The sequence below is a fragment of the Orbicella franksi genome, chromosome 3, assembly GCF_964199315.1.
Source record: "Orbicella franksi chromosome 3, jaOrbFran1.1, whole genome shotgun sequence".
NCBI classification, from domain to species: domain Eukaryota; kingdom Metazoa; phylum Cnidaria; class Anthozoa; order Scleractinia; family Merulinidae; genus Orbicella; species Orbicella franksi.
Genome location: NC_138147.1, coordinates 16,932,049 through 16,946,816, shown reverse-complemented (window position 1 = coordinate 16,946,816; position 14,768 = coordinate 16,932,049). Strand labels below are relative to the sequence as shown.

Here is a 14,768-nt window from a genome sequence, read left to right as displayed (position 1 = left end):
TCTTAGGTACTAACCGAGTTTGAGGTCCATACTGTAAGTTACGGACCAAGTTTTTTCCCTGTCGATTTATGGCCCAAGCGTGAAGCATGCGGGTCATAAATTGAAGGGGAAAAAAACGAGGATCCGTAACTTACAGTATGGACCAAGAAGACGAGGTTAGTAAAAGATATTTATTATATCTCTACTGTGTGCCTGACGGGTTTGGAAATGATTTCTATTCATGCGGACTCGGAAAGGCTTCAAATTTTTGACACACCTCGAAAGCAAAACGAGTAAGTTTGAAACTGTTTTTACGTCATTAGCATGCTTTATTACATAATTTAGAGTATAAGAAAGTTTTAAACTTTCACTTACTATAAAAGTGAAGAACACTTATCGATAAATCACGAAACAGTTTGGCAACAAAACCAACTTTAAATTTTAGCAGGCCATACAGGAGAGTACAGCCCGCTAAATTGACCAATCACAGCACGTGTACTAACTGAGAGATATAATAATAATAATAATAATTAATAGTTAATTACAATAATTATTCATGATTGTGGCATAAGCTTGCAGTGTATGTGCCTAATGATACAAAAAGGCCAGTTAAATAAGGTTTGTCTGTCTTTTAGTCTGGCTTTGTTTGATTGGGAATATTTCAAGGTCAAACTGTGATGACTTAATCATCGTTATATACTAACCTGAGCTGCCTCCCAGGCCCATTCTCGATATTTGGGATCATGCGTGTATCGCCACATGTAGAAGTATGCTTCGATAACTTCAGGTCGAAGTATGTAGTACCTCTCATTACCGCGCAGACCTACTGCTTCATGTGGTCCCTCAAATCTAAATGCCTCCGGGCCAATACCAGTAGCTGTAGAGATAGACAATCAGGCTATCATCTCTAACTTAGACAGTGTTGCCACAGCTCAGGAAATGGGCAAGGGGAAACATGCTTCAAGGCCAGGGAAAAGTCAGGGAATTTTGTTTTGAGTCCAGGAAGATTGACATTTTAGAGAAAAGACAGGGAAAGACGAAATTATGACACCACTGTCTGATTTGATCTGAGTGAAGGTTGGCAAAATCATTTGAGGTCACTATTAATAAAATCTCAACAATATTTTTCAAGCAGGCACCTTTTTGGAAAACTTATCGGTACACGAATGTATGGGGAGGCCACTATTTTGGGCATTTTGTATTTGGTCAGGGAAACTTTGTTTTTATCAAGGAAAAGTTAGGAAAAAGTATGTGAATTTTTATAAATTTACATAATATCTGTGGGAACTATGTTTGCATCGATTTGTGTGCAATATAGATAACCTAATTAATTGTTCAAACTGTGTAGTAATTCACTTGACTTGAACATATTCCTTTGTCCAGAGAAACTGATATGGGTAATCATTTTAATTCTCCCTCGATTACCTGTTTTGCGGTAGGATTCATGACAAGTGTTAGCAATCTCTCCTCCAAGATTAATGAAATGCTTCTCATTTCGAGAACCTTTAGCTCCAAGAGCAAACATTCCAGCGGTAAAACATGCCTTAAAATTGAGTTTAAAAGAGTAAAATTAATGTTGAATTTTTGATCAGATTATAAAAGGCAAAAACTCATGAGGAAGTCAAAGGCTGATCAACCCAGGCTACAACTAAATGTTGTAGCCTGTGCAAATATGCAATACATTTTGCAAAATGCAAAACACTCTGAGAGATGTTGTAAATTTCTGAAGTTTTGTTCATCTAAGAAATAAATTAGTCACTTTAGGCTCTCAGAAGAGACCACCAGTTTTTTACTTGGATCATTGGCTTGCATTCTTGCTGTTAACCAGAAGGTATGCCTACGTTGAACACTATCATTATCATGTTAACTTGATAACTAAAGCTTAGCATTTTATTAAAGACAGATGTAATTCTGACATGAAACCAAAAGTCATAATGTGAGTCATACCAAGTGATCCATTTTGTGTTCCAGTCTGCCAAACTTGTACTCCGCAATATATGTAAGGTTGGATGGTGAAGACCTTTTAACCAACATTCTTTCTATTGCCTAATAAATGAATGAAGAAATTAGGAAGATAAGAAAGGAGAAGGAAAGGGAGGGAGAGATAATGACATGGAGGCAGAGAAGAAAATAGGTAGGCAGTGGAGAGAGGATGGAAGGACAGGGAAGATATTCCACGTTTTCGCAGCGTACGTTATAGAAAGCACTCTTTACAATATTTTGGGCCCCATCTTTGGAACAAATTAGACAAACCTGATAGAGAGAAGCCTAATGTTATGAGTTTTAAAAACAGTATCAAAAGTAAAGACTTATCACACTTAATAGATAATTGAAAGGACTGTGATATATGCTGCTACATACACATATTTGACATCTTTTAAGGTTTTTAAATCTTACTAAGTTCATCTATTTCATTTATTTATGTATTTACTTACTTATTTATTTACTTTATACATTATTCATTAAATTGTAAATAATTTTAACTTTAGCTAAAGTATATTTTAAAGAGTAAATAGTGTCCCAAATTAGTTTTTTTTGAAGCTAAGTACTAATGACACTCAAATAGTCATTCATTCATTCATTCATTCATTCGTTCGTTCTTAGATTCATCGTTGCTCCCTAACGTAACATTTTTTCAATTTTAGCCTTATCGTTTAAAATTTAATTTCCTTCAATGATTTTGGTATTGTTTGAAAGCTATTAGTGTCCTCTTTTATTGGTATGAAGATTGTTGAATTTACTTTTCGTTTGGCTGAGTAAGAGTCAAAATGAACAAAAAATGTTACATTAGGGAACATAGTCGTGGATTCGCCCAACTTTTATCCCATAAATCCAGAATTATGTGCTATCAGCGTTATAGAAAAGCGTCAACAAAGTGTACATATGCCGTGGAACTTCCACAGAAGTTTTAGTTTGGAAGGAAAGGCGAGAAAAAATTCTGTAGCGTTTTGATATACTTTACATGGTCGAGTAAAGGTTTCAAGAAATCAAAAAGTCCGCAAAGGTTGCACTCTTTACAGAAAATTGTTATTACGGAAGTCTAATTCAATGAATTGTATTGAAACTCGTTGGGATGGTAGCTATATGTATTAGAAAAGTGCCACGAAAGTTTCAAGGCAATCCATCAAGTGGTTTTTGAAATATAGACATTTTTGTAAAGACTATTCAATAAGGCATAGAATGTTAAATTCCAGTTTTTATGTATTCTATCGAATTTCATGTGCGAAGCCGTATCGCTGTTCAAATACTATGGTTGATGGTGGAATTTTGGGCTTAATTTAAGCGATCTTTATATAACAAAAAGAAATCAATTCAAAAAATATATTGATATTTTTCTATGATTTAGGAAATGTTTCCCAAATTGTACATCGGTGCCGTAATGTTACAAAAGGGAACATTAGCGCATTTTTGAAAAAAAATATATATATATTTTTGGCGTGATGTGATTTATTTTACATATCTAGACTTCCGTTTCACAAAGTATATACCACAGAAAAGCAGCCCTGTATTGATTTCATTTTAGATCTTTTTTTAATAGCCTGCATAAACCATTTCTTTTAAGTGACAAAAAGAAACACGGTCCGGAAAAAAAATGCCACTATGACATTTTGTCACTAACTATTTCTCGCGTTCTAGGTTTCTTTGTTATTTAACAGCTAATGCATGCAACAGTAGAGTTCTAAGGCTGCAAAATGAATTTCCATACTTAAATGAAAATTATCAAACCGACGAGCGTGATACCTTCCACTACGTGTTAGGTGTGGTCAATAGAGCATCAAGCAACGTCAAGGTTACGACATTTTCATTTCTAGTTTTGAGTTTCTACGTCAGTTTGTTCCTCCTTTTAATTGTGCACATTTTCTGTTGCGATAGTTACACTGGTCATACAACATAGCTAACTGATAACATGGCACTTCGTCATCATCTTCCTGCCATGCCAGAAAATCCGCGGCTATCATTTCCCTTTAAGTGCTGTAATTTAGGCCTATTTGCGGTACCGTGTGTCGTCCTGGTTCGCATTGCACAGCTCAATCAGAAATTGCCTTCTCAACTTTCATGGAGGAGATCTGTTAATGTGGACTGTCTAACTTGCTTTGTGCACAGAAAATGTTAAGTATCCAAGATGAACACGCACTGAACTAAAATGATCGCAGTGCTTACCTCAAGCATGGACACAAGAACACAGTGCTCTGTCTTAAAACAGGAATTTTTCCTTAAAGGCCGCGCCCACTCAGGTCTTTCTCTGTTTGTCGACAGCCCTTACCCCAGAAAGGGCGTACACAGAGCGCATTCTCTTTCAAGTCCAGCGGGCATCGTTCACTACAGTGTTTGACAGATTTGATTTGACCCACACATCAAGTATATGGCACGTGTATCGTATGCGATGCGTCTTAAAAATGTAGTTCATCTTCTGAATGTTTTTTGATATAATAATAAAAATAATAATAAAATCTTTATTTATCCTGATAAATAACCGATCAGCTGAACCTAAGGGAGTAGCTGGTATAAACCGGTGATCAGCAATATAAAATATAGTCATCCAAAAATACATCCACACAATAATATCAGAAGAATATTAAAAATCAGAAAAATATGCACCCACTTACGAGCAGTACAATTATGTTCCTTGAGATCTACATCTAAGAAATACTAAAAAAAAAAGCTTATTTTTAAAACCAAAAACAGAGCTGAGTTCCCTTAACTCTTTGGGAAGATCATTCCAGTCCTCCGCAGCAGCATACTTGAACGAAGACTGTCCCATAGGTGAAGACATAGTTCCCCTAAACCTAATAAGGTAGTATCCCTTAAAGATCTTTTGTTATCTCGATTTCTAATTGGAAAACAACTTCCAGTTGTATACCTGTAACTAGGAATTCACGTCGTTTTAGGTTAGTAATTGTAACTATATCGAAAGGAGGACCACTCAGAGAGTAATCAGGCAAGAAAATTTCGAAATCAGCCTTGTGCCCCGCGTTCAGTCGGTTTTGGAATTGCGCGCATGATCACCCCCTAAATTGTGCTAGTCGATATCCAACTCTCAATTCATATGAGTGACATACGAGCACATACGAGTAACATAGGGATACATACCAGTACATATGAGTACGTACGAGTACACACGAGTGACATACGAATACATACCAGTACATGCGAGTACTTAGGAGTACATACGAGTGACTTACGAATACATATGAGTAACATAGGGATACATACCAGTACATACGAGTACTAAGGAATACATACGAGTACATACGAGTGAAATACAAGTACATATGAGTAACGCAGGGATACATACCAGTACATACGAGTAATTACGAGTACATAAGAGTGACATACGAATACATACCAGTACGTGCGAGTACTTAGGAGTACATACAAGTGACTTACGAGTACATACGAGTAACATATGGATACATACTAGTAACATACGGATACATACAGACGCATACGGTAACATACAGGTTACATACGAATATACTGGTTACATACGAATACATAGGAACAACATACGATGGCAGGAGGGTAATAAACATGAAATGTATATACACTGACTAGTAAATACCAGTACATATGAGTGACATCCAAATACATACGAGTAACATAGGGATACATACCAGTACATACGATTACTTACAAGTACATACGAATACATACGAGTAACATACGAGTACATGCGAGTAACATACGGATACATACAGACGCTTACGGTAACATACAGGTTACATACGAATACATAGGAGCAAAATACGATGGCAGGAGGGTAATAAACACCAAATGTACTATTTTTCTTGTTACATGACATTTTTACATGTGCGCGGGTACTGCACACATGCACGTGTGCCACATTTGCCACATGTGCCACATTGAATTGAACCTCTCTCCCTTTCCTCAAGTAAGGAGTAAAACGGTCTATCTTTTTTTTCAAATTTGCAAATTTTGATTATTCTCTTAACATAAGTACATTTAAAGTCCATATATATGTCCATATGTATACGTATGTTACTTGTAAGTAATTGTATGTTGTATGAACTCGTATGGTACTCGAATGTACTCATATGTATTCGTATGTCACTTGCATGTACTCGTATGTATCCTTATGTTATTCGTATGTATTCGTGTAGTGTTTTAGTCACGATCGGGCAAAACCGCTGCACATGCAGCTGATCGCGAAACTTTCGGCAGACTATGGTAGCCTATCAAGTGCTGATTTGTATATCCGTTATTGAATGAAACATAAATAAACTTATGCAGATCGTAGGAGTTTTAATAAGTCATGACATTTAATAAACGTGAACGCAGTATAAGTTCTTGACAGCAACAGTCAACCTTTCAGGAGATGAAAAACCTCACTGGACAACTCCGTCTCAATAATTGTTAATAAAGGTTCAAATGCAAAGCAAAATACTATGGGGAACTTAGTAACAGAAAACGGAACGTCAAATCATTTTGTCAACTTACGAACCTTACGAAACACGTGTCCTTTACCAAAGGTCTAACAGCAATCTTCTCTGACAAATAAAAACTTACACGTTCGTGCTCCGATAAAAGGAGAAGCTTAAATCTAAACTACAAAAATACAAGACTGCAGAACACTTCACGAAAGCTACAAAAAGTTTTAGGTGTTATTTTGTTGACTTAAGTTAAAGGCATCAAAATAACAAAAAAGAACAACAACAACAACCGAAACCATCGGTCATTGCTTTACTTGAAATTCATTATCAGCAGCTATTCCTTTTAAGATGAAATGCGCTCAAGTTTGCTTTGAACTGGAGTGAAAAATCGACCTAAGTCAGTAAAACTATGGATAACCTCAATACAGATTAAATTTTCTCTCGCAGGGTCAGCTTTAGAGCTAAAATCGTGGTAATTTCTTCCTGAAATGTTACCATGTTATGAGGTATTTTGGTAATAGTATTTTGGCTGTTATTGCTCCAATGCTCAGCGGAAACGGACGTAATATCCGACTAGTTTAAAAAAAAAATGAAGCTAACGAAAATAGAGGCCTTCAGTGTAAAATTCAGTAAAAATAAGCGTTAAATGATACGAAAGCTATAAATAGCTAATTTGCATTGGAAGATTTAAGCCGGCTTAAATCTGCATTCGCCAAAATAACAAGTTTCAGCATTTAATACATTCCTCCTAAACAGAAAGATAAAAGAAAGAAGAAAACTGCAACTAAATAGAGCAGATTTACAAGTTAGAAAACACATCAGCCAGGTTACAAAAGGGAACTTGAGAAAGGTTACAAAAAGGAACACTTTTCTGGTCCCTTTTGTAACATGAATCTAATCATTCATTCATTCATTCATTCATTCATTCATTCATTCATTCATTCATTCATTCATTCATTCATTCATTCATTCATTCATTCATTCATTCATTCATTCATTCATTCATTCATTCATTCATTCATTCAAGGGGAAATGGAAAAGTAAAGGAGGGAGGAGGGGTAAGCGGATCCAGGAAGACATGGCAGGAAGGACATAGGGAAGGAGAAAGGGAAGAAGGGAGGGTGGCACATTGTGAGGCAGGGAAGTCCTAAGGGAGTATTGGAACAAATTCTTCTGTTTTTGCAGGCAAATAAAATACCACATAATTCAAAGGGTCATCTGCAACTAGGTCACCATAGGACAGCTGGCAGGTCATGTAGTGTGTTGTCGAATAGGTTTATTCTGCTTGTTCATACACACCGCGTGGATGTGTGTGCTTTTTTCTACATTTACATAATGTGCTATCCTACTTAAATATGCGTACACAAAATATAATATACAATAGGTGCTAATTCTCACATGCCAATATGTTACATCCCCTTCTCTTAAAAAACTATGTTAGTTGAAATGAAAACAAACAAAAACAAAATATTCATTCGGGCCAATGTCTCAGGTACACGTATCTTATATGTACGTTGACAATGAATAAAATTAGAATATATAGGGATTTTCTGTCTAGTGTTCATGTATCATGCTAATAATAACTACTAAAGCAAGCGTCAGAGATTAAGTCTTTCCGGTGCTCGGATTTCACGTCCCGCGCGAGATTTTCTTGGTCCTTTCTCGGCTTCTGTTAAGGTGGGACATTGTGGGTTGGCGCTTGAGGGCCGTATAATCAAATTGCCACTCGATGGGTTGTTTGCTGAATTGCCTGCTGTGGTGGACTCTCGTGGATTGGCGCTTGAAGATTGTGCAGTCATACTTCCTTGAGGAATGCAATTCGACAAGTTGTTTGCTAAGTTGTTGGAAGCATTATTTGGTCTGAGATGGATTCTATTTCTTCGTAGTTGAGCACCAGTTTCAGTTTCTATAAGATACGAGCGAGGGGTCTCTCCCTGATCTATGACTCTAGCAGGATTCCATGTCTTTCTCACGGGATCTTGTACATAGATGGCTTGGTCCCTGTGTAGTTCAGGGAGTTCTTTGGTGTGCCTGTTGTAATAGTAGCATTGGTTGTCTTGTCTCGCTTTAAGCCAATTTCTAACTTCTTCTTGGTTCTTTGATGGCTGGATCTTACCAGGAAGTGTGGATTTGAATACCCGGCCATTCAGTAATTCAGCCGGTGATGATATATTGGAACTCAGGGGCGTTGTTCGTAGAGCTAACAGGGCTAGATCTATGTCTTCTTTTGTTTCTCTGCATTTTAGGATCGTCTTCTTAACCGTTTGGACTTGGCGTTCAACGAACCCATGGCCACGTGGGTAATGGGGAGATGATGTCACAATTGCAAAGCCATATTGGCTTGCCAGCTGTTGGAACTCGCCGGATGTAAACTGAGTACCGTTGTCGCATTGAAGAGATTCTGGGATTCCATTTTCTGCAAATAGCATTTTCATCTCATTAACAACGGCTCCGGTTGTGAGGTTGTGAAGCTTCTTGACAAATGGGAACTTGGAATAGTAGTCGACAACTATGAGGAACCACGACTGTTGGACGTAGAACAGGTCTGCGCTCAATGTTTGCCATGGTCTTGAAGGGATCTCTGATGGTATCATAGGCTCCTTTTGTTGAGAATTGTGGTACTTCTGGCAAACGCAACATGAATTTACAAGGTTTTCTATTTCTTTGTATACGCTTGGCCAATAAACACAGGATTTTGCTCGTAGTTTGCATTTTTCTACACCAAAGTGCCCTCCGTGGATTTGCTGCAAGATGTTGCCTCTCAAGGATTCAGGTACTATAACACGGCTTCCAAGAAGTATCAGCCCATCTTCTACTGATATGTCATCTCGTAGGGGCCAGTACGGTTTTAGCGCCAGAACAATTTTCTTCCCACTATTGGGCCAACCTTGTATAACCTGACGAGATAGAAGCTGCAGGGTTTCATCTTTTGCAGTTTCCTCTTTGAACTCTTCTATTTTAGCTGGGGTGATTCTGATTAGGTGGTGAACTTTCACATTCATGTCTGATACTTCAAATTCATCCAACGGCGAAAGGCGCAACAGGGCATCGGCTGTAACCATTTCTTTCCCTGGAAGATATTTGATAACGCAGTCGTAGGGTTGTAGACGCAATAGCATTCTTTGAAGGCGTGGAGGTGCTTGCATCAGGTTCTTCTTATGGATCTGTTCTAGGGGGCGATGGTCTGTTTTAACCACAAACGATCTTCCATAGAGGTACGAATGGAATTTTTCGCAGCCATAGACCACAGCTAATAGTTCCCGTTCGATGTTAGCATATCTGGTCTCCGCAGGCGTAAGTGCTTTCGATGCAAAGGCTATTGGCTTGTTTTTTTGGAAGAGAGCTGCGCCCAAGCCCTTAATTGATGCGTCAACGTGAAGGACAACTGGTTCATTTCTGTCATAGTACGCCAGGGTCGTTGTGGTACATATCAGTGACTTCACCTTCTCAAAGGCTTTCGAATGTGATGGATTCCATGCAAAGTCAACGTTCTCCTTTAAGAGGTTTCTTAAGGGGGCAGTGTGCTCAGCTAGATTGGGGATGAATGAGCTCATGTAAGTTGCCATCCCCAAAAAGGTGTGAAGCTCCTTCTTGTCTTTGGGCAGTTCTAAATTTTCTATGGCTCTGACTTTATCTGGGCTGGGCTTGACGCCGTCTGGTGTGTAAAGCATACCAAAGAAATTGCACTCCTTTGTTTTGATAACGCACTTCTCGTCATTGAGCTTGATGCCAGCCTTTCTGGTACGTTCCATGGTTTCATGTAGGTGTAAATCATGCTCTTGGTCGTTCTTTCCATAGACTGTGACGTCATCTGCAATGCCAATGGCTCCCTGGCAATCACGATACGTCTCATCAATCTTGAATTGGAAGATATCTTGACTCATTCGTAGGCCAAACGGCATCCTGAGGAAACGGTATCGACCAAATGGTGTATTAAGGGTTGTCAGATACGAGGATTTCTCATCTAGTTTGACATTCCAATAGCCATTGCGAGCGTCGAGCTTGCTAAAAAGCTTTGCTCCTGCTAATTTGGGTGTGATTTCCTCTAGAGTGGGTATGGGATGATGTTATCTTTTGATCGCCTTATTCAGGTCCTTAGGATCGAGGCATAAACGGAGTCGCCCATTTTCTTTTTCTCTAATAACCAGGGAGTTAACCCAATCTGTAGGTTGCATTACTTTTGCAATGATATCTTGACTCTCCATCTCATGTAATTCGGCTTGTAATTTATCTTTCAACTCTATGGGCACTTTGCGAGGTGCATGGACCACCGGTGATACTTCAGGATCCAGTGTGATGTGATACGTATAGTCGTCAAAACATCCAACTGTGGCATTGAAACATTCTGGGTACATCTCCATCAGCTCTTGTTTACTTGTGATTGATGGCCGCTCTTCCAGTGGTACATGACTTCCAATGTAACTCAAGCTTTTCTTGCAAGTACCCGAATTTTGAGCTGGGGCATTGACACTGCGAGTTAAATCAGCCTGGTCTAATTGATTTGTTCTTAGTGTACAGTGTAGGGTGACCAGTTTTAGAGCAGTGCACGCTTTTAGACCTAGAATAGCTGGCCCTGAAGTGTCTGTGACGTAGAAAATGCAGTTAATCTTCTTCTCTTTGTACTTGCAAGGGATGTTTATAGTGCCAAGCTGCTTAATTACAGAGCCACCATATGCTGAAAGGACGGCTTCATTCTTTTCCAGTGCTTCTGGTTTGGGGTTTCCTTCGTCGTCAAACTTCTCTGGGGCGATTATGCGAAGTAGCCTGATAGGCAAAACATTGCTCTGTGCACCTGTGTCTACCTTGCATTGAAGATTAATTTTCCGCTTCTTTTCTGGCTGAGTTATCTCAAGTGTTGCAAAGACTTCATCGCATGTGTCGTGTGTTGAATGTTGCGTGTCTTCTATAATGTTAACCTCGATGGTACTGATTGTCAGAATTTCATCATTTTCCTCGTCGCCCCTGTCTTCAATCGTGTGAATAACTTTTTTGAAGGCCGGTTTTCTTCCTTGGTTAAGTTGTCTCCGTTTGCTGGATCGGCAGACAGATTGCCAATGATTAGCTTTGCCGCATTTTCGACATAACGTACCGTAGGCTGGACATTTGTTCCTCGGGTGTTGTTTTCCGCAGTTGTTACAGGATTCCCTTTCTTGTTCTTTATAAATGGCATCTATACTTCTACCCTCTTGATGGCTTTCGCTACTTCCTGCCAGTGTCTTCATGTGTTTACTTGTCGCTTCGTAGCTTCTTGCAGTCTCAATAGCGGCTGTAAGCGTCAATGATTTGTCTCGGCTTATGAGAGACTTCTGGACATCGGGATTTCTTGACCCCCAAATGAGCTGATCCAAAACTCTGTCTTCGACTTCGGCATTGTCGCGAAATTGACATTTTGCTGCTAGATTTTTTAATCTTGAGATAAAATCATCCACTGGCTCACCTTGTTCTTGTCGCATTCCTTGTAGTGTGTATCTGTGAATTCGATGACTCGTCTTCGGTTCCAATTGATTCTCGAACCGTTCGAAAACAATGGCAGGCTTTTTCCTGTCTTCTTCCTTTGTGAATGTTCAACTGTTGTATAAATCCAGGCCTTTTTCACCCGACCAGAGTAAAATATAGCTCACTTTTTCTTCGTCATCGGCGTCTTTGAGAACGCTTGAGAACATAAGTTGACATTTTTGTTTGAATCTTGCGAATGCAGTTATCGGATCAGGAGCGTCCCAGTTCATCTGTGGCGACGCAAAAGACGTTGCTGTTGCCATAATTCGCTTCTGCTGGCCTCTCTTGATTTAACTCTAGAAATTATTCTTGTAAAACGCTGCCACCATGTAGTGTGTTGTCGAATAGGTTTATTCTGCTTGTTCATACACACCGCGTGGATGTGTGTGCTTTTTTCTACATTTACATAATGTGCTATCCTACTTAAATATGCGTACACAAAATATAATATACAATAGGTGCTAATTCTCACGTGCCAATATGTTACAGGTCATGTACATGTAGTTTTCCTAATGCTAGGTACTCAACGACCTCAACTAAAGCATAGCATAGACATTTAAAGCCATGTAAGACAACATAGTAATGGTCTTAGACCTGAGTGTCTTGCATTATCCAGTCCTTCCTGAACACATACAGTGATCTCATATCTGATTAGTTATGAGACATACAAAGTAAAGCACTCCATAAAAATGTGTTTCTGTTTCAGGTTTTGTTCTGATATCACAGGCAAGACAGTGTAATGCTGGCTAGTTAACACAAACCTCCACAGCTTTGTCATACATCCTCCTGGCCACATTGTCTGTTTGTCCACTCATAACCCATGACTTGATCAAGTACTCATAAAAACTGTCTCCAAGGGCACCCAGGGAAACATGCTCTATTGATTTCAGAGAAGGTTTAGGTAAATATGTCATTTATCACTAGACATTTTTCTTATAGATTCTGGTCAATTTCCAACAGCAGGCTTTTCTGCTGCCCTTAGTCCCATGTGGTGTATTGGGCAATAAATATGTAACTATTTGCCATACATTTCTGTGTTAACTGAGATGAAATAGTATCCTGTCCAGGGGACTTACATGTAATTTAAGAATATTTCTGGACAATTCATGCCACAAAAATGACAGTTGAACACCAGCTAAATCAGGATGTCTTTAAAACAAACAGCTCTTGTGAAAACATATTTATCTATTAATATCACAGTGACTGCAGAACTGAAAACATTGAACTTACGTGAGCCCCAAACCCCACTTCTGGGATTTAAATAGTTTGGATACAATCCATTTGGCTTGTCTATCTGATCCAGAACTTCTCGCACTCTGTTCACCTAGACCAGATAGAACAAACTACAGTCTACTGTCACTATCTATACATACACTGTAACTTACCTGGGTATGAACTACATGCTAAAAACTCACAATAACCTCTAGTTTAGACATGGACAAAGACATAGCTTATTTTAATTGGTCGCAAACTTAGTTATGGTAATGGGGCGTCCTATAGACTTAATAAGCAGAGTCTACAGGATGCACCAGCTAGTTTACAAGTGCGCCAAGAAAACAAAATAACAAAGTAAAAGTTAAGTCCGTTGATGATTTTGTCCACAAAATAAACCACTTGGGACGTTTTTAGAACAGCCAAAGACATTAGAACTACATTTAAAACACATGTTTATTCCATTAACTTGTCAGAAGATATGATTATTATTACCTTAAAAAAGTACAACAACAGGGACTTCCAAGAATTTCTGAAGAGGTTTATATGTACCGAATAGTCTACTCTAATCTCACTATTAACCTTCATGGTACATTTGCTTCCCACACAGCTTACCTTTTTAGCATAGATTGGGTCTCCTGTGATCTTTGACAGATAAACAAACTCCAAGTGCATAGTTCCAAATTCTGCTAGAATGGAACATCCACCAGATGCCCACCCCCAGTTATGTCCACTGCCACTAGGGTAAGCACAATGAGAAGACGATTCAAAACCAGATCTTAGAACTTTGCTCAGATAAACAGTCATATAATCAATAGAAGATGGGACCCGGGTACCAGTACCAGGGTAGACAAGAGTTCATACTCGCCTACTTTCAAATTATTCATAGAAAAGTTCAGTTCAAGTGTCCCATTCTTCCTGCTTACTCATCTATGAGTGTCCTCCTACTTCAAAAGTTAATAGGGACCTTAAGCACCGACGACAAATGGGACGACGACGACAAGTAAAACTGTGTAGGACTGGGTCAAGGACGTCATTCACAGCGTGAAAACCAATTGCGAGTACATGTAAACAGAATTAAGTTCTTGTAAACATCGACCTAAAACTATCGAAAAATTTTGTCATGTCTTTCACGAGTTCCAAGACCTGTTTCTCTAGAGCTACGAAAACGGTACTATCGATGACAACAAATTTTCAGTCCTACATGAGTAATTGATGTCGAAAAATCCCGATTTCTCATAGCAGGTTTTCATTCGAAGAGATGAATGATGCCGAATTTTTGGCCCGATATAATCTAAAACGACCTTCATGGTATAAAATTCTATCCTAAAAACATAAGCGAAAGCCTATGTGTAGATAGGAACCAGAGGAAAATGAAATAGAGAGTCATTTTTCAATTTCTGAATTCATTTAATTTTCTACTTTCACTGACAAGCAAATTCAACAACGGACAAATCGACAAACCCAAAATAATCTTATTACCAACGATTTCTACTCTAAACTCGCCGTAAAATCTAGTTAATACAAAGCCAAGAGGTTAAATAAATAACCAACTTTCATTTCAATAGTTTAATTTACATTTTCTGCCTGAAACACGGCGCAAATAGATCAATACTTTCTCACATTCGCTTAGGACGGCAAACCTGACGTTTTGACGTCCTAAACTTCACGTGGACAACGAGTTTAGCA

General features: G+C 38.6%; 1 protein-coding gene across 1 annotated transcript in view; it reads right to left on the bottom strand.

Moving 5' to 3' along the window:
- The window catches only part of LOC145481549 (mannosyl-oligosaccharide 1,2-alpha-mannosidase IA-like), a 29,513-nt gene that overhangs the window by 4,595 nt on the left and 10,150 nt on the right, over nt 1-14,768 (bottom strand). Inside the window, exons 6-11 of the mRNA XM_081460038.1 lie at nt 13,695-13,818; nt 13,098-13,191; nt 12,629-12,744; nt 1,927-2,025; nt 1,405-1,522; nt 684-856 (exon numbers count right to left, since the gene is read on the bottom strand). Of these exons, the coding sequence (XP_081316164.1) occupies nt 684-856; nt 1,405-1,522; nt 1,927-2,025; nt 12,629-12,744; nt 13,098-13,191; nt 13,695-13,818 (724 nt within the window). The remainder of the gene's footprint in view (nt 1-683; nt 857-1,404; nt 1,523-1,926; nt 2,026-12,628; nt 12,745-13,097; nt 13,192-13,694; nt 13,819-14,768) is intronic.